The 24,092-nt window shown below is 39.6% G+C and overlaps 1 protein-coding gene across 1 annotated transcript in view; it reads left to right on the plus strand.

The window, feature by feature from the left end:
• The first annotated feature begins 6,803 nt into the window (after positions 1 to 6,803).
• The window catches only part of Prkd3 (protein kinase D3), a 67,179-nt gene continuing 49,890 nt past the window's right edge, over positions 6,804 to 24,092 (plus strand). Inside the window, exons 1-2 of the mRNA XM_051177888.1 lie at positions 6,804 to 6,907; positions 13,672 to 14,574. Of these exons, the coding sequence (XP_051033845.1) occupies positions 14,287 to 14,574 (288 nt within the window). The 5' untranslated portion in view covers positions 6,804 to 6,907; positions 13,672 to 14,286. The remainder of the gene's footprint in view (positions 6,908 to 13,671; positions 14,575 to 24,092) is intronic.

Consider the following 24,092-nt stretch of genomic DNA (forward strand, 5'->3'; position numbering starts at 1 on the left):
GTCTTGTTTCACAAGAATGAGGACCTAAGCTCAAATTCCCAGCACCCACATAAAACACACACACACACACACTGTGATTTCAAGAAAAGAAAATAAGGCAATGTCTCAGGCAGGAAATGGGTGCCATTCTGAGAATGCTATATATAGGATGTAATAAAAGCTATTTATCAAGATTTTTATAGCTGAAGATATGAGGGAAACAGAGAATAGCAGATAAGCAGCATGGCTACTCATATCTCTGTGGGTTATTACATGTGTTTATTAAATCATAGTTAATAAGAAGTATTATTAATGTATAATGCATGTATCTTTACCATATATAGTAGTGTGACCCTGAGACAAGACAACATTCTAAAAAGTATTATGGTTATGTGATTTCATCACTGTGCAAACATCAGATTTCACAAATGTAGTTGGTACTACAAATGTAGTTGGTACACACACAAATGTTTTTAAATTTTTTATGATTTATTGTTATTTTATGTGCATTGGTGTTTTGCCTGCATGTGTGTCTATGTGAGATTCCCTGGACCTGGAATTAAAGACAGTTTGAGCTGCACATGGGTGCTAGGAATTGAACCAGGGTCCTTTGGAAGAGCAGCCAGTGCTCTCAGCCATGGAGTCATCTTTCCAGCCCCCACATGTAAGTTTATATGTATGGTATGTTTGGTATGGCATATAGTCTCTTTGGCTATGATGAACAAACCAAACAAGATATTCAATCAAGCACAAGAGAAACTAAGAGATGTTGTAGCTATGAGATATATGAGGTATTGTGGACTGGTGTTTGTGAGGCTGAAGTTGTGGGAACCAGCCTATCAGCCCAGGGTCTGCTCCTGAGTGGGGATGTGTGGATGAGGGAAAAGCTAGCTAAGAGAATTAAGAGTCAGAGACATAGGATAGCCTTCAGGAGGGCAGATTCAGTCCATACTGAATACACCCCAGTTTATTCATACACAATCTTAAGTATTCAACTAAAGGTGGGGACAATGGCAGAAGACTTCTATTATCATTAAGAGCAATTACTCCCCTTGCTCTTAAAGACACTCTGTAGGTACTACTTGGCCTTCAGGCACTCCGCAGCTGCAGTATCACCTAGCCTTCAGGGTGAGAATAAATCCATCTAGGCCCAAGTCTATTGTTATTTAGATAGGAGCCATTCACTACAGAGGCCATTAAGCTAATGTCTTAGGGAAAACAGGATCGAGTTAAGCTCTCTGAACTCATGGCAGAATGGAATGGACTTCCATATAAGGTCCCAACAATGAGGTTGCCATCAGCAAAACACAATATAGCATTATACACAAGCTTACTCTTATTTAGTATACTAGTAAGTATTATGCACTATACACAGTTGTATATGCTTTACTTTTTATGCATCTGGCAACACAGGTTTGTCTACATCAGCATGGTTACAAACACATGAGATGAACTTCTCTTATAGTTCCTATCCCTGTATTTTGCCTTCTGCTTATACTTTTTAACCTTCTTCTCTGGGTTATAGATTGATCCATATCTCAGCCAATGAACTTCACCAGGAACTATTTTTCCCTCTAGCTCAAATGCCTTTCACAAATGTTTCAGGTGTACAAGTGGTTCTTGAAAATGTCCAGTGAACCAATAAATCAAAGACTATAAAGTCTCAAGGGGAACAAAACCAAACAAGTTAAATTAAGATCAAATAGTCTTCAGCTAAGTCAGCCACCATCATTAAAGGAAGGGGGGCAGTTTAACATTGAATTACATAATCAGAAGTGTGTTTGGAGACACTTGGAGATTTTTTAACTTGAGGAATCATAATCAGGGTACAAGTTACAGTAAAATATTCAAGTCACAGCAGTCTAACTGTAGTAAAAATAAAACCAATGGATTTATTTAGTTCTACTCAGTGGTTTTAGAGTACATCAAAATACTGTCAGCCAGTAGCATAGAAAATGACAGTTCTGGCCACTTGAGGATAGCAGTAGGACCTTCCTTTGATGAAACAGAAAGGAAGTCCTTCTACATCCAGATTCCTGGGCCTCTTTAACTTTTTGTTGTCTTTTTAAATTGACATCTGTATCACGAATTCTAGTTGACTTTAATAATAAAAACTCAGAGTCAGATATTGGAGTTAAAGCTGAGGATCAGAGAAGCAAAGCAGTCAGCCAGCCACTTAAGAGTTTTCACTTCCATCAATGCTCAGACTGGATCCTGTCCTCAGACTGCATCTCCAGACTACACTGCTCCTCAGACTGCCTCAGATTGCACTGACTCCTGTCTCTTCCCACTTTATATTCCTCTTTAGTGCTGGGATCAAAGGCATGAGATCCCAAATGCTGGGATCCCCACCTTCGTGTGAGCTCTATTTTTCTTTTAGACTGGATCATTTCATGAGCTCAGGCTGGCCTTGAATTAAGAGATCTGTCTGGCTCTGTCTCCCGCATGCTGGGATTAAAAATGTGTGCCACCACTGCCTGATGTCTATGTCTATGACTAATTAGTGTGGCTAGCTTTGCACTCTGATCTTCAGACAAACTTTATTAGACCATAAACAAAATATCACCACAGACATCTATAAAGTTCAGCACTTGTTTCTCTGAGGAGATAAAGAAGTGTGTGAGTGTGCGTGCGTGCATGCGTGCGTGTACTCTTTAACACGAATAATACTGGTATCATTAGTACTCATTGAAGTACTAATAAAAACTGCTTTCCGTGCATTATTTCAATTAATCCTGTGACAACTTATAGGATAGAGACAACAATCATGCCAGTCAACTGTCACTTGCTTGTGTGACACATACCAAGGCAGACTCATCACATGTGAATTGGTTTCGTCATTCAGTTCTCACAAGAATCCTATGATATATAAGATTATTACCCCATCATTTGGAGGACAAAATTAATTCTACATGACATTAAAGAGCACCAAGGTACTAAATGTTAGAGTGTAACTGGATTACATTCAAAGTCTCACACCACCGCCTTTTTTCTTATTAGGGTACCCTCAGTTGTTTCCATCTTTGTTTTGGTCAATCCAGATGTGATGATGTCTGTAATGCCTTTGTTCTTTTCCATTGACTTTTGGGCTGTAACTAGTTGACACTCTTTCAAAAACAGAGCTTTAAATTAAAACCTAGTACTCTATAGCCTAAGGAAACTTGATATTAAATCCATTTTTAAGACATTCTTAAGCATTTGCACATTGCCTTCTTTTTCTTGGGGAAAACCACAAAGGTAAGCAGAAATGACTGGGTCATACAAGATATTTTTCCCCCTAATTACCTACATATTGACCTGTAAGGAAACAATAGAGAACCTAGGTGAAATGTATGTGATTATCTCTCTTTTAGCTATTAGATTTTCCTAGTCTTCCTCTTTGTCAAATGAGCACTTTTTACTATATGCTCTTCTAAATATATACACTATGTTGTCAATGTCAATGTTAATATATATAAAATTAAGTGCATATAAAGTTAATAAATAGTGGAAATAAGGAGGTTTGTGAGATAAACAGAGAAAAATATTTTCTATATAAAAAAGAATAAGGGGCTGGAGAGATAGCTCAGTGGCTAACAGCACTGGCTGCTCTTCCAGAGGTTCTGAGTTCAATTCTCAGCAACCACATGGTGGCTGGCTCACAACCATCTATAATGGGATCTGATGCCCTCTTCTGGCAGTAAGGCATACCTGCGGATAGAGCACTCATGCATAAAATAAATCAATCTTAAAAAAAAAAAAAAAAAAAAAAAAAAAGAATGACTGCATCTGACTCAAGACAGTAGGGAACTGTTGAGGAGCTTATCATGTGACATTTTAGGACTATCAGTTAACTAAATCATGACAGTGGGAAAAAAAAAGTCTTGACAAATTCAATTAAAAATTGCTAAGCCCTTGGAACTGGCTCACATCTAATCCCAGCAGAGGCAAGTAGATTTCTGAGTTTGGAGCCCTGTCTCCACGGTGAGTTCCAACATAAAGAGATGATGTCTCAAAAACAAACAAACCATTTAATAAGCCCTGTACTAATCAATGAATGAATAAAAATAAGACACATTTTCACTCATGTTCAGGAAAGGCCAGGACAGTGAACCCAGGAGGAGCTGGTCCATAGTAAAACACAAAGAAATGTAGTAAGTGACCCAAGAGTTGTCTGTCAAGGACAATCAGAATTTAGAACAATTACAGCTTGCAAAATCAGAGATGATGATGGATGTAACCATCGTGAATGTGTAAAAGTTGGAGATAGTCTAGGAGAGACTAGTTAAAAGTCTATTAGGGTAACCTAGACTGAAATTGTGTTAGGGTAACTGTGATACAATCAGGTGGGGTGATATGAGATTGTAACCAGTGTGTCTCCATTAATAGTCTACAGCATCCCACCTCACCATAATCATTTTACTAACTCTGTGTTGACATTTGAATGGTGTACAAAATTTTCAGCTGTGTTCTAAGGTCTTGGAAAAAAGACAAACACAAAATGCATTTCCAGTAACCACGGTCCAGCTGAAGCTTTTTTTTTTTTTTTTTTTTTTTTTATGACAACTTACTCTAGTGGGTCCTCAGTAAATCATGTTTTTCTGCATTTATGATTCTAAATCAGGGAGCTCTGCTCCCTCAAGCCACAGCCATGTTGACCCTCTTAGCTAGTATTAGGTAACACATGTAAATGATTATATCATTAAGGGCAAGAGGGGACATTAAATGTGGAAACAGGAAGATTTACAACTAAAGCCAAAGAAAAAGATTACAAAGTCCTGTTTTCTTTTCTTTTTTTCTTTTTCTTCTTCTTCTTTTTTTTTTTTTTAATGAAATGACTTTCATTTAAAAAAAATGAGAACTTTTTAACATTCAGAATCATGTTTTCTTAGGATCATGAACATCCCTTTTAAAAACCAATCTTCATCTCTTAGGACAGGAAGAGAACATGTGAGAAAATTGTGGTTTATGTCCAACCAAGATACATTTTTCAGGGGCAAAGTCAGTCGTGATCTCAAATGACCTGTTGAAAGATTTAGCTAGAGAAAGCAATTAAAAAGCAGACTGATGATGGTCAGGGTGCATGTGAGGGGACAGAGAGGGTAAGAGGAAAGGAAGGAAGAGGGGGGAGGAAGGGAGGGGGAGCTGGGATCATGAGAAGGCCATTCAATGAAATGTCTAGATGTAAAGTGCAGATTTTCACATCTCAGCAGAGCAGCATTTAATTCTTGCAGAAAGTTACTTCTATGGAAAGTAACTGTTTCTTTAAGGACCACAACAGAAAATGGAGGTGAAGAGTGAGATGAAACTGGATACAAGCTGCTCCAAAGAGATTCTGGGAATCTTGCTGGGAGAAGATATTCCTGGCTGGGCTAAAACATCTGTTGTGAAGTGTAAAGAAAAGAGAGCATAGTTGGGTAAGGGAACGCTTAAAAAGAAGGTACACTTGAATCTGTTTTTAATATTAAAGTAAGAGAATGGCAGAATATCTTTAAAGTTACATACACACACACACACACACACACACACACACACACACACACACACATATTTTGGTCCTAGTCACATTCCATTACCTCCTCATTTGAACCCCTTCTGAACTGGGCCCTTTCATGTCTTTTTTGTGACCTACTGAGTTTAATTAGGGTTGCTTGCAAGAGCAAGAGTGATGTGCAGGCAAGGCTTTAAGTACAAAGATGTAATCAGACTGACTTAGAAGCTGGTGGATGTTGGCAGCTTCCAATTCCAGAGCAATGCCAGAAACGTGCTCCCACCCCTTGTCCTCCAGTAGAAAACGATTATAGCCATTTTTATTTTAAAAAGTCTCGCTATCTAAGAGATGAGGATGTGGCTAGTAGCACAGTTGGTGCTTTAGTTCACTGGTGACCTTGTGGGTATCAGCATGCAGGTTCAGTCTCCACTTCTATTCCTGGGGGTGAGACCAGTTCACTTAACTTGAAATCCAGGATATTGTCGATCAGCGGTCCACTTTTCTTCTGTTCTCCAAACTGCCCCAGACCCCGCTTTCTGCATCCAGGCAAGCTGACTTTACCTCCTCTAACTACATCAATATATTTTACTTCGAAGGGGTAAAATGTCGACGTGGACAAACTATGTAGCATTAGTGACAATGACTATCAACCGCGCAGATGTTTCTCTCGCATCAAGTATTTATAATTTAACACACAGGGTCTTCTCCCCTCTGATCTTTATGTGATTGCCACCCGGATCCCCCACTTATCCTACATTCATTTTCACGCAAATGGAAGCCTAGCTTCCGTGACTGTCTGCTGAACTTTTGGTAGCGAGGGCCACACTCGAGTGTGAAGATGAACAAGGCACGTGCAAGCGGCTTCTCCAGGCTTACCGTGCCTCAGGTGAAGGGCTGTGTCGCCCTGTGTGCGGGGTGACGGCGGCCACCGGGAACGCGGGAGGGAGTACTCTGGAGAGGAATGAGACAACACCGAGGATGGGTACGGTCCTCCACTCTGGACGCCGCGTTCAGGTGGCGCCCTCTCGCCCCCCAACCCCGACCGCCATCACCTGCCTAGCGGATAGCAAAGTGGGGTTCGAGTCCAGGGCGACATTCCAGACACTCGCAAACTAGGCGGCTCCGCGCTCGACGCCCGGCGGGAGTCTTCACTGGGGCCGAGCCTCCGCGTCGTCGTCCCCTTCTTCTCCCTCCCCCCAGGGAGCCAGACCCTCCACTGCGCGCAGCGAGGAACTACAGCTCCCGGCAGGCCCCGCGCGGGCCGCGCGCCCCGGCCCCCCGCCCTCCGGCCTGGAGACGGGACGGGAGGGAGGGAGGGCGGACGGGAGGAAGGGGCGCGGGCGAGCGAGCGGGCGGGATCTTGCGAGGTCGGTGAAGCTTCGCTGAGCTCCTGCTCCGGAACAGGGACGCGGACGCTGACGCGCGCGGACTTTCTGCGGAGCGACCGAGCCCGCCTCTGTAAGTAGTCGCCTGAGGGAGCGCAGAGCAGACACCGAAAAAAGTTCGCGCCGCCGCCGCTTTGTTCTCCCGACCCGTCGGGCTGAGGTGGCACGGCCCCTCCCCCACTGCACGCGGCGGCGGTGGCAGCAGTGGCGGCGGCGGCGGGACTCGGACCCGCGCCGGGCTGGGCGGCGGCCGCGGCAGGGCGGGAAGTCGGGGCGGCGCTCGGCGGGCGGCCGGATGGCCCCAAGTTCCGCGGTCCTCGCCGAGGCCAAGTTGGAATCGCGCGGCTGCGGTGACCCACCGCACCCTGCCCCTCGGGTAGGGGGTGGACCCGCCGTTCCCGAGCCCCGCAAACTAGTTGTGTAGCCTCTAGCTCCGCCACTCAGTGCGGGGAGCCTTCCCGTTTCTATGCTGCACTTTCCGTGGTCCGGGGGGCTGGAAGGAGCGAGTATCCGGGGTTTGGAGGATGGTGACCCCAGTTTCCTGCCTTTGGGCTTGCGAGTTGCAGCCTCGTTCTAGGACGTTCTCGTCCCGCCCGGGAGCTTTGCCCTAAAGGTGAAACATCCGCGAATGTGGAGCGATTAAAAAAACAAATAAGCATGCACGACTCGATTGCGTGTCGGATGTTTTACTTCACATCATCGAAATCAGAAGTATAGGCCGTGCTGTCTGTAAGCAGGAATATAAAACAGGCTTTTCCGTACACGGATTGATGGCAAGGATGTAACTGTCCCTTCAACCACGCCCGTCCCCACAGGAAATAAGACTATCGGTGTCATCTGTGATTAAAGAGGATAAGTTACAGTTCGAAGTACTACTTGTAGGACAGGGCCTTTAAAACCTGTAGGTACAAATGAAACAAAAACTTTAAAATGTCCTCATCTGTATCCTGTAGTTATATTAAAAGAATACTTTTATTTTATACCTAAAGTTGCAGTTTTAACAATTTGATTTTGTGCAGCCAACGCTTAAACTTTTAATGCCAAGAGGGCAGACAAGCCTACAGATTTGCTTCAAGAAGGCTTCTGTGACGTTCCCCAACTCAGATCTTAGTAAGATTTGCTCTGTATAAGAACACTTTCTCCCTCCCAGTTATAATCTGGGAGATAAAACAGCAGTTTAGCCATTAAGTTGTTGCAAGTTTTTAAAAAAGTATTATTTTCAAAAGTCCCACAGGAAAAGTCACTGTAGGTTTTACTTCATAGAATAGTATTGTAAATGTCATGGCCCTGAGAACTTGAGTTTGGAGTCCTGTTTGATAATTCAGGGCAGTTCACCCTTCAGGAGTGCTAAAATTAAAAGAATTTTTTCTTAAATGTGTTTGACAGTTTCATATATTCTGATCACACCCCACCCCGTTCTCTTATCCCCTCTTGTCCCCTCACCAGCCCCCTTAAAGTGATGAACCTTTAATCTTGCACATTTTTAAGCTTTTTATTTTATCGGATGGCCTGTTTAAAATAGACATTTCTTTCTGTTTATGTGTTGTTTCTCATCTAAACATTGCCACGCACACCTAAAACTATATATAATAAGTTAAATTTTTAAAATTGGATGAGTTGAAAACACCCCATAAAATAAAAAGGAGGCAGGGTATATAGTTTTTGGAGTACGTTTTTGAGAGAAAGGACCTTTTTTCATGTTTTCAACAAAATTCCAAAGTTGGGAAAGATATTAACCATCGTTGAATTAATTGCTTATTTTTAAAAGAAACTTGTTCAGAACTTGGTATACGGTAATAATTACTTACATATAATTTGATTAGGCCCAGAATTGGATTTAATAGTCACCTCTCTTCTTTGAGTCCCTTCTATTATGTAATTCAGACTGAACTTGCCTCTTTGGAGCAGTCATTTTAAAAGGAAAAGTTGGGATATGATACTTAAGAAATGTTTTAGTTTTAATTTCAGTATTGATGACTTTTCTCCACTTCTGTGGTTATGGTATAGCGGCAGTGTGTGAGAAGTACTCATTGGCTCTTAGCCAATCAGATTTCTTAGGAAGCACTGCTGCAAAGATGAAGATAATCAAGCTTGTCATAGCTTCATATTGCACTGCCAGACCGGTGTTCTCAAATCTGGGCACACTTTCGGTGCCTGCACAGGGAAGCTGCCTTGTGTGCCCTTTAGGTGTTCTCCCTGACAGTGGAAGGACAGATTCAAGTGCCACTGGCCCAGATGAACATACTTGTAGAGGGAACAATTTAATGGAGTGCCGAGCTCTTAGGAAGACAGTATTATATTAATCAGAGGGAATAGTCATGTTTCTGAAATATGTGGTCAGATGTAGAGACTGCCACAGAATGTGATATATTTTTAACTAATTTAACTTTATTTTATGTGCACTGGTGTGAAGGTATCATCAGATCCCCTAGAACTTGAGTCCCAGACTAGTGTAAACTGCCATGTGGACGCTGGGAATTGAACCTGGGTCCTCTGGAAGGACAGCCAGTGCTCTTAACCACTGAGCCATCTCTCCAGCCCCCAGAATGTATTTTTTTTTTTTTAAATGTACAAAATACTTGATTTTTTGCACAATGTATAAACATTAAGCAAAGTCAGACGTTTGTTTAGGTAAAACATGGATATTGACTGCAGTGTCCTGGTCAGTTATATCACTGAAAGAGTTCACACTTTTAACATGCTAAAGCAATACATATGATACATGTGTACATATCTTTCTAAGGGTTGGGATAAAACCTTGTACCTTTCTTGCACGCAAAGCTAAGTTAAACCCAGGCAACTCTTTACTGGTGGGAGTTAGGTGAATATGCTATTACAAAGGAAAATCATTTCTTCCTCTTTGATTTAACACTTGCTGGATGAAAAAAGAACACTGCTATCTTAAATCCTAAGGGCTTCCCTTTGAAGTATTTAATATGTCTTGTGTTCTGGAATCCTCGTTTTCCTTGTTTCTTCAGAGAGACCTTCCCGGAGACCCTAGCATAGACTCCATTGTATCTCATAGTTTGTAATTACCTAGCTACTTATGTAAATGTGTGCTTCGTGTCTGTGAGTTCCAGAGAGAGCAGTGGCCATGTCTCATTCTGCTGTTCTCTGTAACTGCAGTGTCTCTTGCAGTTATCTGGCAAAAACCAGGTGTTCTGTAAGTATACGGTGAATGACAGTGAATAAAACTCCTGCTTTTTGAGCTTCTAATTAGAGACTTGGCTAAGATTGGAACATACTGTATTGTGATGAATTGACTGAAGGGGAAGGAAGGTTTATCAGCTTGTGACATTATCATGAAATATCACTTAGCCAAGTTGCCTGGCCTCTGGGGTCTCTTCTTTTCCCTTTCCTATAATGATCGGGCACACTGAGCTCAAAATACCTTTAATAGCCTATCTTTTGATTCCACTCACTGGTGGCAGAATTTCTAAGTTCATTTGAAAGAAATATGTGATAGCTCTCTAAAAGAACATTTGCAGAATGCCAGCTAAACTGTTATAAATTCTTGACAACTAGACAGTACTGATCTGGTTTCGAGGCTCTCATAGCTATTAGAGACAACATCTAATTAATACATGGTTTATAAATTAACAAGATGTATTATTTGTTGACTTATAAACCCTATTTTCTGTTTGAAACCAATACAAAAAAATTAAACAGTGTGACCAAAGTTTGTATAAATTAGAATTGTTAGATTTCTTACAGATCAAATCAAGATTCCATAAACAAAACAAGGAAGGAGAAAACAGATGGGATGAGTGGATGGAAGTTGTTAAGACAGGTTCTTATATTTGCTGAAACTTAAAAAAATCATTTTTATACAAAATTACATATAGTTTATTAGGAATTCATGTCACTCTAGTAAATAAGTCAAGTGTGTTATTAGGCTGTTTTCTGTTAAGCAGTTAATATCAGTGGTAATGTAAATTTAGTAGGAAGATATCTTTTATCAAATTGCTATAAAACTTGAGTGGTTTGAGTGCTACACTAAGCCAGGTGCTATCAGTAATTCAGGTGCACGTGTCAATCCTGACAGCCAGGTGCCAGCAAATCATGCTGTAATTTTCCCTGTATGTCTCTGTAGTCAGGCTGAATAAAACCAGTTCTCCTTTAAAGCTTCTCAAATACTTGAGGACTACTCATTCTGTTTGATTTTATTAAGCATATGTTTATTACATGCCATTCATTATCTTCACTGTTATGTGGATGTATGCAAGTTTTTATTCCAAAATATGTGGATTATAGAATAAACATAATAATAATGACAGACTATGGAGTATGCACATTAATACCAATGACTTTCAAGTGTCCAGGGGATTTAGGTTTGTGTTAGTTCTTTTGGTCAGTTCATTATATTAACAGCTTATTTGAAGCCTTGAAACAGCCCACCCTCATGAATGGCTTCTAAATCAGCATTCTCCATCCTCAAGTTGCACACTTAACTTTGAGTTTATCTCTTTTAAGTTTCACTTTAATTTTATTTCTATTTGCTCAGTTTTGTTCAACCTCAAGATTAAATAAGCAGATATCTTTGTCTTTACCATGTCACATCTAATGAAAATACAGAACTAGGAGTTGTTTGGGGACATACAGCAAATTTCCTTCCTACACAGATACCCAACTGGAACTCACACAGCATATTACAAAGGTAGTGGGAGAAAACATTTTAAATATTACTTTTGTTAGAGTGTGGTAGCCTCTGAACTTTGGCTTTCTCCACTCTAAAATGGGTGGTTGTGAGGATTAAGCAGGTAATAGAGGTGTCTAGACCAGCATCTGTCAGATCGTAAGAGCTACTTAAGTATCTAGTGTCATTCTTCATGAAGTAATTAGTGTTATGGACTTGGCATTTTTTGCTCTGTTTGAATTTAGGCTGACATGTAGTCATTTTTGTTTTTTACTTTGTTTGGTAATTTCTGAATTGTGCTTACCTGCTTTTCTGTGCTCACCACTTGAAGCGGCTGTCTCTCCCCTTCCCTTTCCATGTCTATGTCTCACCCTGGGCTCCTTCATGGTTAAAATGGCCCACTGCTCTGGCTGTATGGCATTTTGGCCCAGAGATTTGCACTCACATAAAGTTTTAGAATCTCAGCACTCAAGAGGTGGAGAGAAAAAGATAAGTTTGAGACCATCCTTGGCTACTTAGTGAGATTCAAAAGGAAAGGCATTATTTAACAACAACAACAAAAAAAAGTCATTTAATTCTCTTCTATTCACAAAGTTCAAGTTTCAGTTCTCTGCTTTAGGCTTGAAAACTGTTGGGAGAAGATAAGCAAGATACAAGTTGAGCAATTCTTTCTGTGTAATCTCTTACCCTTAGCTACATCCTCTCTGAGCAGTGATTCTCTGTTCCTTGTTATCTTTAAGAAGCACTTGTTATTGTGGAGACAGTGCTGGTGACAGAGCATGAGACTTGGGTTCTAATCCCCACTCTGCTTGTTCATAGCCATGTGAAATTGGACAGATTGCATTATCACCTTGTGCTTTGGTCTTCTTATTAGCAAATTTGCTATTTCCCTGGTAATTTCAAAAGGTATCATGAGACACATTAGTGAAGCATTACTGTCAAGTGCTATGAAATATGAGATTGAATTTGCCTAAATGTCACTATCAGTACTCGTATCTTGAAGTCATTTTTAGACTCATTTTACTCTGAATTTTCTCATTTGTATTCCTGTATCTATACGGTTTTGTTCTTCTGTCATTCACTTTAATTTAGCTCCATACACTGGTTTCTATGGAGTCACTATGCACACTTTGGATGCTTTGGTTTTTCATCATTGGAATTGTTTACAGCTACAAAGAATTTAGGAGGACTTACCTCTTATGTATGAGTCATTTCATTCAGCCATGAGGAAGCATGCCTTTTTCTTTTCTTTTTAATTTTCTAAACTGTGTTTTCTATAAAACTATGGTGCATAGTTTACTGTGAATGGTGTTCTTTTTCCTAATTTGAGAAATCCCTTAATGAGGAGTTCACTTTCTCCTGTTTCTTAGTTTATCAACTGTCACAGTTCCTTGTTGTCTCTGGTATATCCTCTTTGCCCTTTTGCTTCCTTAGGCTTCTGGAAGATATTTATTTGTCAACATAGTATCCCAGGAGTCATATTTTTACAGAAGCTTACTCTTTTGGAGAGGTGGGGGTACTGAGGATTGAATCTAGGGCCTTGTACCTGCTACTGTGCTCTCACTCAACTCTTAGTATATAAAAACATGATAGACTACATAAGCTTTCCTGTATTGGCAAATTCTTTTGTATCTTTTATATGGCTAGGATGGGCTAGGACCAAGAGCATTTTTATGTCTGTGATATTTGTTTTACTTTTCCTGTTTTGTTTCTTCTGTTTTTCTGTTTCCTATCGTAATTGAATTGTGTAGTTGTGAAATAATGGTGTTTGGTCTTCATAAATTTAAAATGCAATAAATTATAGCTGGATGCAGTAGTATGTATCTTGATCTCAGCTATTCAGGGGTCTGAGGCAGAAGGAACTCTAGAGCCCAGGAGTTTAAGACCCGTCTGGGAAACAAGAGTGAAATCCTGTCTCCTGAAAAGAAGGTCATTATATTATTTAGCTCCCATCCCCCCATGCCCAGGGCTCCAGAATTAGTGGTGAGGGACAGGAGTATTATTTTAAGTGGGAATCCCTCTCTAAAATTATACCTGCAGACTGTGTAACTAAAGTAAAAATGACTACCCATTAGGGTGCATTCATGAATTGTAAATATACCACCAGAGATTACCACTAAAAAAAATACAGAGATTCTTACATTTTAAACTGATGGTAAATGAATATAAAACATTGAAACCCTTTTCAATTTTTCTTTTAGATTGACAGCATTTCAGAAGGCACCAGCTTTTCTCCTTGGACCCATTCATCAAAAGAAATATGCTTGTACTATTTTTAAAAGCTTTTTACTTCATCAGAGGGAAGTTCACTCCCCAAGATGGAAATGAATACATATGAGAAGATGATGTAAGGTGTGACCATTAGGTGTCCCATTAGTCACTGAAGGAATAGATTATCTGAAACACACCTTTCAGTCAGGAATACAGCAACTGTATTCAATTCTTATTTTCTGAAATGAAAAGGAAGAGACAAGACCAGATTTAAAATAAGTGAAGATGCTTTATATATAATCAGGATCAGCTCTATTCTTATGATGATAACGGTGATGTCAAGTGAGTTCCAGATCTGGGTGTGGTTCTAAAGACAAAATTCTTAATGGGACTGAAGGTGAGAGCAATAGGACCTTTTGTGCATTCAACCCCCAGTGGCAAAATTTGTCATCATTTGCATGAGTGGCTCAGCCACGGAAATACAGTAGCTTTCATCTAAATCAGAAAGAAGCACAGTCAGTTTTTTTACTACTATTATTTTGAAAACTTCTTCAAAACTGTCTAAAAAGCATCGGCGACTATTTTTATAGATTAAAGAAAGGCAGATGTCTGCAAATAATTCTCCTCCATCAGCCCAGAAGTCTGTGTTACCTGCAACTGTTTCTGCTGTGCTTCCAACTCCTTCTCCGTGTTCAAGCCCCAAGACAGGACTCTCAGCTCGGCTTTCTAATGGCAGCTGCAGTGCCCCGTCACTCACAAACTCTAGAGGCTCAGTGCATACTGTTTCATTTCTACTTCAGATTGGCCTCACACGAGAAAGCGTTACCATCGAAGCCCAGGAACTGTCTCTGTCCGCCATCAAAGACCTCGTGTGCTCCATTGTTTATCAGAAGGTAGTATGCAAGCTATTTTTATCAATAGTTTTTTACTAATTAACGTTGTTTCTCACAAATCTTTACAATTTATGCATGAAACAGTGAACTAATGCATTTGAACTCATCAGTAATTAATGTCCCGATTATGAGCATTTTGGGCAATGCACTGATAGATTGTGAACCAGAAAATCTGAAATTTTAGTTAATGGGAACCTATGTCCCATTTTAAAATAGCATTTACTCCAAAATAGCATCATTTTATAGTCAAGGGGCCATATGAGACTTCATGTGATTTCAGAGAAAGAGGTCAGGAGGTAGAGGGCATAAGACATTGAGATATTTACTAGAAAGGAGTGACACCAGATCTCTAAACCCAGTGTCCGACTGCACCCTGGGATTTCCGGCTGTCCTGTGTTTTGCCCTCTTTTATACCCTTGTCTTCTCTTTGGATGCTGATCATTTCTCATTGGAAATTCAGAACCTACCTAGACTACCATTTAATACAGAAAAGCACACTCTTTCTCTTCCTCTTAAGCAGGCAAATCAATTTTAAATATCTATGACAGATTATTCAAGATGATTGTTTATCATTTAATGACAATGAATCTTGGCTCAGTGGATTAGTATGTATGTTTTCTACTTAGGAATTATTTATATGGGTTATATTTGTTGGTTTTGTTTTATTTTCAATGGACAGCTTGCTTCAAAAAAAAAACTTGTAGAGTCTATGTGTCACAGTTTATAAAATGCTTGCTTTACAAGCATGAGGACCTAAGTTCAGACCCCCACACCCACTTAAAAAGCTAGGCTCAGCAGTGTGCACCTGTAAAATCCCAGCACCAGAGGGATAGAGACAGATTAGCCATTATGGTGAATCAGTGAGCTCCAGGTTCAGCGAGAGACCCTGTCTCAATAAGGTGAAGGGCAAATGAGGAAGTCACACAAAGCCAATCCTTGGCCTACGTATATGCACAGGCATACACATACACAAATGTGTGCACACAGAGACATATAGTCTCTCCGTGAGATTGAATTTCAGCTCTTCATCTTTTGTTTTACCTCTATGTTATATGTGGTTTGTCACTAGCTTCTAATTTACAAGTAGTTAGCAGCCCAAAAGTGTTATAGTTTTAGTGATGATGGCCTATGGGCTTGTGTTTTAACAGGGACTTTCTGGTGTAAATATGGCCTAAAGTAAGAGTGACTTTAGACCTGCAGAGTTGTCGATTTGTTTCCTTGTGTATTTACCTACTGTGATGTATTTAATTCTGAGATGGGGGGATTACTGTTGCCCAGGCCACTCTTTGCACTCTTTGGTTCTCTTGCCTCAGGTCCTTCTTAGCTGGGATCACAGACATAGGCCACCTTGCCCAGAGCTATTTTTCAGTGTCTTCAGTTGCATTTCCCTCTTGTTATATGCTACATAAGTTTTTCACAAATACTTTTGCAGCTGTTTTGTAATTTTTTCAACTTAAAGGTAATGTTTAAGTCTAACTTCTTTTGAAGGGTAAGAATTCATAACCCATGTTTTAGTAAAATCTATTATTCCCTTTTCAGCATCTAGAATTTTCACTTTTTTTAATTGATAAAGATGAGTGCATATATCTTTATCATGTACAGTTTATTAAAAGATGGATGCTTTATATAATGGCAAAGTGGGCTAATTAACTTGCTTCATATCTATCTGGTCACTTACAGACTTGGATGGACTCATTTACTCCTTACATTTAATCAAAGGCATACTGATTCTATATAGTATTGTTGTAGAATGAACTCTATTATTTATCTACAGGACTACTTCAGGCAAGTGATTTTATTTGTTTGAATAAGTTCCCAGATTACAGCTCTGAGATTTGGGTCTTCTCTTCAGGAGACAAAGAAATGAGAACAGAGTCTTGAATGGTAGATGAGAAATCTTTAGGCACCAGCTTAGATCCTAGGGTTCCATTCGTGGGTCCCTGTCTCATTTTAGATCTTAAAAAGCTGTGTCAACATTTCTTACCTTCTGTCTTGTCTTAAAGAACTTTCTCTGTGGCCATCCATCTAGTTTTCTGTGGTGTATGTATGATTTCAGGTCCTGAAATAATTACTTGAATAATATTTGAGTGATTACTTGAACCCCTGAAGAAAGATGGTACTTCCTTATGGTTGTATAGCTTGTGTTCTTTTGAGACTCACAACAGTGGAAGTGGGGTGTCTTGACTCTTGCCTGCACTTGAAACCCTTTTCCTCCTGCTGGGTTGCCATGCCCAGCTGTGATATGAGGGTTTGTGAGATGAGTTGATCTGAGGAAGAAGAGGAGGAGATGGGGGAGGGACTGGGAGGTGTGGAGAGAGGGGAAACTACAGTCGGATTGTAATATATGAGAGAATAAAAGTTAAAAAAAAGGAAAGATGATATTTAATACTCATAATTTGGGTGCCAGATTATCTTTCAAGTTAGTAGAGGTGATAATTCATCTGTAAATAAATGCTTTAGCTTTTTAAAATAATAAGGTACTTACATTAATAATAATTATAGTTTCCATTTGTCAAATTCTGTCCTATCTTTATACATATCCTGTTAATTTTTTACAATTTCACTATGTATATCGAAAAGGAAATGGAAGCACAGAGCATTTAAATTACTTTCTAAAGCCTGTGATAGTAAGAATTCAGAGCTTGCATTTTTTAAGTGTTGTGCTCTAGACAACTGCTTTGACTTTTCTATTTTCAATCATTGCTAATTTGTGAGATGCCTTCCAACTCCCTTGAAACTAAGTGTGCACTGACACCTGTGTAACAAACTGAAGTAAATGGTTGTTCTGCATAATAGCTGACATTTAAGATGACTGGCATTTGATATTTGCACTTATAACTATTGGAGTGGTTTATTAAGAGTAGAAACTAGAAGAGCAAGTATGCCCATTAGACCAAACTTACTTATGTAGAACCTTCTAAAATTAGACTACTGGTTAAACTTTAGGAATTAGATGGACCTGACAGTGTCCCTGCCCCTAAAAGTGTATCATCTGGTACCACATATGAGAAGCAGCATGGGATGTTGAAATAAAAAGTGTCCTTTGTAGGCTGATGAACAATGCAGAAGGCTGAAGCCATACAGAAAATGGTATTAAAGTTGGAAATCAAGTAACAGAATGAGGAGGTGAGAAAGGTATTTCCAACAGAAGAAATGAGATAGGCAAAGATGGGGAAAGGAAGATGGTAAGTGTTGGACTAGAGAGATGCCTCAGCAGTTAGGAGTGAATACTCAAAGGACCTGAGTGTGATTGATTCCCAGCACCCACATCAGGTGGATCACAAACCACCTGTAACTCCAGGGGAATCTGATGCCCCTGGCCTCCATCCCCCACCACACACACATGTGGCATATACCACATAGACACATTATTAAAATTAAAGTAAATCTTAATAAAATAAATATGAGTGCCAACATTTAGTAAGCCTACTTGGTGCCGGGAGATTTATATGTTTAATCCACACAGTAGTGTATGGTACATTTGAAACTTTAATGTACATAAGATTCATCTGGGAATTCTACTTAGGAGTGTTGTTTGGATTCTGTAGGTTTGTGTGGCTACACACTTGTTATGGTGATGTTAGTGGTCCTTTGCTGTAGATCCTGTCTTACTTACTTTTCTCTTTCGGTGCTAAGATACCAGAACCAAAACAACTTATAAATAAAGCACTTGATTTGTGGCTCATGGTTCCAGCGGGTTAGATTCTATGACTGTCATGATGGGGATCATGGCAAGCAGACATGGCTCTGGGGCATCTCACTGAGGCTTCATATCAGAGTCCACAATCACAGGCGTAGAGTGCTAGGTGGGAATGCCATGGTGTTTTTGAAACCTCAAAGCCCACCCCCAGTGACACACCTCTTTCAAGAAGGCCAGACCTCCTAAATCCTTACAAACAGTAATACCAACGTGGGACCAAGTATTCAAATGTGAGCCTATGGGAGCCATTCTTATTCAAGCCACAACAGACCCACAGATGTACCGAGTTGCAAGGGTGTAGGTGACCCTCATTTGCTAAAAGAGGAAACTGAAATTTCAGAAGAGAATAATTTGCTGAAAGTCAGAGATCAAGCTTAGGTCTGTCTTAACTCCAAGCCTTCTATACTCCTCTCTGCACCCTGATGAGAGGCCTTTCCTCAGCTATGAAAACATTCACACTGGATCCTTCCAAGAGTAGAGATTTAACTAAAGTGTTTGTGTAGCAAAGTGAGATGATCACATCTGTCTTGGAGATCTCAAAGGGACTAATGAAATGGCTTAGCAGCTCAAGGTTATTGCTGCTGAGCCTAATGGCCTGAGGTTCCTCCCTGGAACCCCATGGTGGAAGGAAAATCCCCTCCCAGATACTAGCTTCTGACTTGCAAACACAGACATGCACATGTACAAATAAAATAAATATAAAAAACTTCAAAGTTATTTTAAAGATGTTACATGAGTTAGAGATGAAGTTGGGGTCACAGGAAATGCATGTTGTGTGAAACTTGACATCCTGTTAAACATAAGGAAAGTGCAGTGACGGCCACATGAGTGACTGGAAGAGTGAAGGCTGATGCTAAGGTCGGAAATTCAAAATGAGAAGTAAGTTTTTGTTGGGGGGTGGAGGGAGAATATGATGCAATTCGTTTCTTCAAACTAATAAAATAAGGTTCCTGTGTTCTAGAAATTTATAGGAGAATTGAAGACATGTTCTTGAACTTCAAGGTTTTTCAGGATGTACTTTGGAACCCTTGTGCACTGCCTGACTGTGGAGTGTAGTTATTTCTTCTAGAAACTTCACACCTCTTAGTTCTCTGGTTAGTAAAACTAATAAGGTTAGAAAACCATGAAACAGTCTCTTAGTTTGGAAGGCCTCAGAAGAAAGATCTAACAGTGAATAACCCACAAGGACCCCACCCTATTTAAAATCAGGAAAGAACTTCCTGAGTTATCTTTTCATTTTAGGCATGTTTGAAATTTTGAAAATACATATTTAATATAATAGTCATAAAATGTAGATCCCATCTCAGCTCTACATTTTTGCTTTCTAGTGTTACCAGTATATTAGGGATAACTAACCTGCAAATAAAAGATTACAATTTCATCTTCGATAAAAGATGTGATTTGTAAATTTTTAAGACTTACACAACAGTGAGTGAGACATGAGATTATCTGAAGTGCAAAAGCCATCAGAAAAGAAAAGGATGTCTTTGGTGGGAAGTTGTATTGATAATATAACAAAGCATTCAGTTACAGACTGCTGTTATGTAAGTGTATATGTGCATGTGTTACACATTAAACAACAATTGAATATTTTTACAGGACAAAGAGTTTTATATTGCCTTATTTTCTGGCACAAATGTGGGATGCAGTGTATCTCTACTTTTCTCTCGAGCTGTTTTACAAGATACTGGCTTTGTTGTTGTTGTTGTTGTTATTGCTTTGGAGGCTGTCGTGGAACTAGCTTTGTAGACCAAGCTGGTCTCCGAACTCACCTCTGCCTCTCCGAACCTGCCTCTGCCTCCCAAGTGCTGGGATTAAAGGTGTGCACCACCAACGCCAAGCTAAGATACTGTTGTTTTTAAAGATTTGTTTATTCTGTGTGTGTATGTGTGTGTTTGAGTGCATGTATGTGCACCATGTGCATGCAGTGTGCTTGGAAGCCCATAGAGAGCAAGATCTCCAGAACTGGAATTTCTGTGGATTTGAGCTGCCTGTGGGAACTGGGAAAGTCAACCTGGGTTCTCTTGGAGAACAGCAAGTGCTCTTAACCCACAGAGCCATCGTCTTAGCCCCCTAAATACTACTTTTTAAAGATAGACTTGAGATACAATAACCAGTAATCAACTCCATCACTTTTAAATTCATGAGTTTGATGAGTTTCAGCAGTTGCATACAGCTATATATCTTCTCCCATGTTCTGAAGATTCTTTAGGATTTTCTGTATAGATTATTTTGTCTTTTAGGAATAAAGATCAGTTTTGAATCTTGCTTTCCACACAATATTTCATTTTCCTTTTGCTATTATATTTCTTTGCTTTGGTGGCAAGAACCTCCCAACATAATTTCAAGTAGAAATACGCATGTATCCTGTACCCAGTTGTAAAAGGAAAACATCTCAGTCTTTCATGATTCAGTGTGGCGTGCATTTCTAAAGGTGCTCTTCATGGGGTTGAGAAGTCTTCATCTGTTCAAGTTGGTGGAGACTTTTGTCTCCTGACCATATGTGGTACGTTTTTTGCAGCTATGTGTTTTTTCTCTTAGTCTTTTAATGTGGCACGTTTTCTTAGCTAATGTTTGAATGTTAAATAGCCTTGTATTCCTGGAGCAAACCCTTCTAGTCACAATATATTATCTTTTTCAGTTTGTCTGATTTGATTTATTAATATTTGCTTAACTTTTTTCTCCCTATAGTTTTGCTTTTTTCCATATCTTTGAGTGTCAGCAGAATGTGGCTTTGAGAAGGGGTTCCAGGGTTTGGGGGTGCCTCAACTTTTCTTTTCCTCTCTTTCCTCTTGCCTCTTTCTCACTCTCTCCCCTCCCTCCCCCCCCCCCACCTAAGATCCCTTTATAGGTAATTGTGAACCACCATGTGGGTCCTAGGAATTGGACTCAGGACCTCCAGAAGAGTTCCCAATGCTCTTAACTGCTGTGAGCCATCTCTCCAGTTTTGGGGATACTAATACATATATGCTTTACTGTTAAGATTCTGTCCCATCCCTCAGACTAGTGTTGGCTTCCCAAGTTAAAAAATGTTTCCTCTTCTGTTCGAAAAATAAATTTAAATTAATGCTATTTGTGTTAATAGACTCAACTAGTGAAGCCATTCTGGACCAAGGATTCCTTTGTACTGTTTTTATATCAAATAGACTTGAACTATTCAGCTTATTCATTTCTTTGGTGAAGTTTGGTGGCCTGGTTAGTTTTTTTGTCACCTTGTCACAAGCTACCATTGCATGGAAAGAGGCCCCTCAGTTGAGAAAATGCCTCCATCATATTGCCTATAAGAAAGTCTGTGGGACCCATTCCACTGTGGGCAGTGCTGTACCTGGGCAGGGTCCTGGGTTGTATAAGAAAACAAACTGAGCAAGCCATGAGGACAAGCCAGTAAGTAGTGCTCCTGCATGGTCTCAGCTTCAGCTCCTGCCTCCAGCTTCCTGCCTTGAACTCCCTTCATGAAGATGGACTGACTGTAAATTTTAAAGTGAAATAAATCCTGTCTTCCCCAGATTGCTTTTGGTCATGGTGTTTGTCCTAGCAATAGAAAACAACTGACATACTTAGTAACTAGAATATGAAAAGAAACTAATTTTAGTTCTCAAATAATCAGCAAAAGTTATACATTGTATTTTATTAATGTCTCTTTGAGACTGTAGTATGTAGTCAGCCACATATTCATGGCATTGGTCATTCCTGGTTCTTTATTTTTATTTTCCCTTGATTTCTTTGATGTATAGTATAGCAACTTAGCTTTCAGCAGACTAGTCTTTTATTTAATTGATTTTTCTGTATTGTGCCCTGCAACATCAGTGCAGGCTAGGTGGAAACAACAGATCATAGAGATTGACTGGCCAGTCAGCTAGAAGAAATAGCATGTTCCATGTCCATGTAAAGACTATGTCTCCAAAAATAAGGTGAAGTAATTGAGGAAGAAGTCTTGATGTCAGCCTGAGAGAGAGAGAGAGAGAAAGAGAGAGAGTACATGATTTCAATTTGTATAACTTGATGTTTGTTTTATAATGTATAATTCTCCATATGCTACTCTGTGTATATTGCCTCAGTTACTTTCCTATTGCTGTGATGAAACACCACAATAAACCTAAATTATACAAGGAAAGGTTTATTTGGGTCCTATAGTTCCAGAGGGATGGGAGTCTGTCACCATGTGACAAGGAACATGGCATTGAAGCAGCATCTGAGAGCTCACATCCAGATCCTAAACAGGATGGAGGAGGGGATGCAGTGGGGATGACAAGAGGCTTTTAAAGTCCCAGAGCTCATCCCTGTGACATACCTCTTCCAACAAGGGCAGACTTCCCCAGCACTTCCAGCTGGGACCAAGTGTGCAAACATATAAGACTCCGGGTGGATGGGGAGATAGAGAGGATCTGGGAGTGGGAAATGTGATCAAATTATATTCTATGAAAAATTAATAAAAATTACTTCTGTACATACATTTCTGAATTTTGTTTTTTAAGATTGTTTTTTATTTAGGTGTATGTGTATCTGTAGGAGTATATGCAACGGTGTATGGATGCAGTCAGATCAGAAGAGGGCAATGAATTTCCTGGAGCTGGAGTTATAGGTAGTCCAGAGTTACCTGACATAGGTGCTGGCAGACAAACTCAGATTCTCTGGAAGAATAGCAAGTACTTATTATCTCTGAGCTATCAGTCTAAGCCAGCATTCATAACCAGTGATTCGTGACCCCTTTGGAGAGAATAATGCTTTCACAGGGATCACCTATCAGATTCCTGCAAATAATATATTCATATTATGATTCATAATAGTAGCACAATTATAGTTATGAAGTAGCAGTGGAATAATTTTATGGGGGGGGTCACCACAACATGAGGAACTGTATTTGTATTAAAAGATCGCAGCATTAGGAAGGTTGAGAACCACTGATCTAACCCACATTTTAAATGTATTAAGCCTTTAGTATATTTACTCAATTTTCAATGTATTTTTCTTTATTTATGACAGTTATATCTTGTTTTGGATTTGAGTTATCATAAGACTTTTTATTAGTGTTTACATTGGATATCTTTTCACATCACATGTGTGTGCATCTATATGTGTGTACATACATACATACATGTACACCCCTCTGTCTTCACTAATAATTTTTTGGTAGACTTCATAGTTGGTTGTATGTTTCAAATTTAGTCTGTCAACTACTTCTTAAGTGTTAAGATCACTTATAGTCAGTCAGTGGTGGTCCATGACTTTAATCCTAACACTCGAGAGGCAGTGGAAGGTGGATCTCTGGGAGCTTAAGGTCAGCCTGGTATACAGAGTGAGTTCCAGTACAGCCACAGCTACACAAAGAAACCTTTCTCAAAAAAAAAAAAAAAAAAAAAAAAAGAAAAAGAAAAAAAGAAAAGAAAAGAAAGAAAAGAAACCAACAATATCACTCATGTTTAATATAATTTTCATATAGACTTATTAAATTTAAAGATTTCCTCTACTTATAAAGGTTTCACTTAGGACCTCTCAACTTCATGATAAAACAAAGGCAGTACATATATAGTAGAAATTATACTTTGAATTTTGAGTTTTTACTGGCTAATGATACAGTATAGGACTCTCATAATGGTAGGTGGTAGCAGCTGCTAGCCAGCCTAAGGATGCTGCTGGTGAACAACTGGCACTCTATAGTGTACATAGTGTAGCCCACTATAGTGGGCAAATGAAATAAATGCATTCTCAACTTAATGGTCCCAGTGTGTTAGAAGTTTGTTTTTTTGTTTTTGTTTTTTTTTTTAACATGCATCACTTCTGTTCTTGGGGTCTTTTTTTTTTTCCCCCATAGATTTCC

This window comes from Phodopus roborovskii, unplaced genomic scaffold, assembly GCF_943737965.1.
Source record: "Phodopus roborovskii unplaced genomic scaffold, PHOROB, whole genome shotgun sequence".
Lineage (NCBI taxonomy): Eukaryota > Metazoa > Chordata > Mammalia > Rodentia > Cricetidae > Phodopus > Phodopus roborovskii.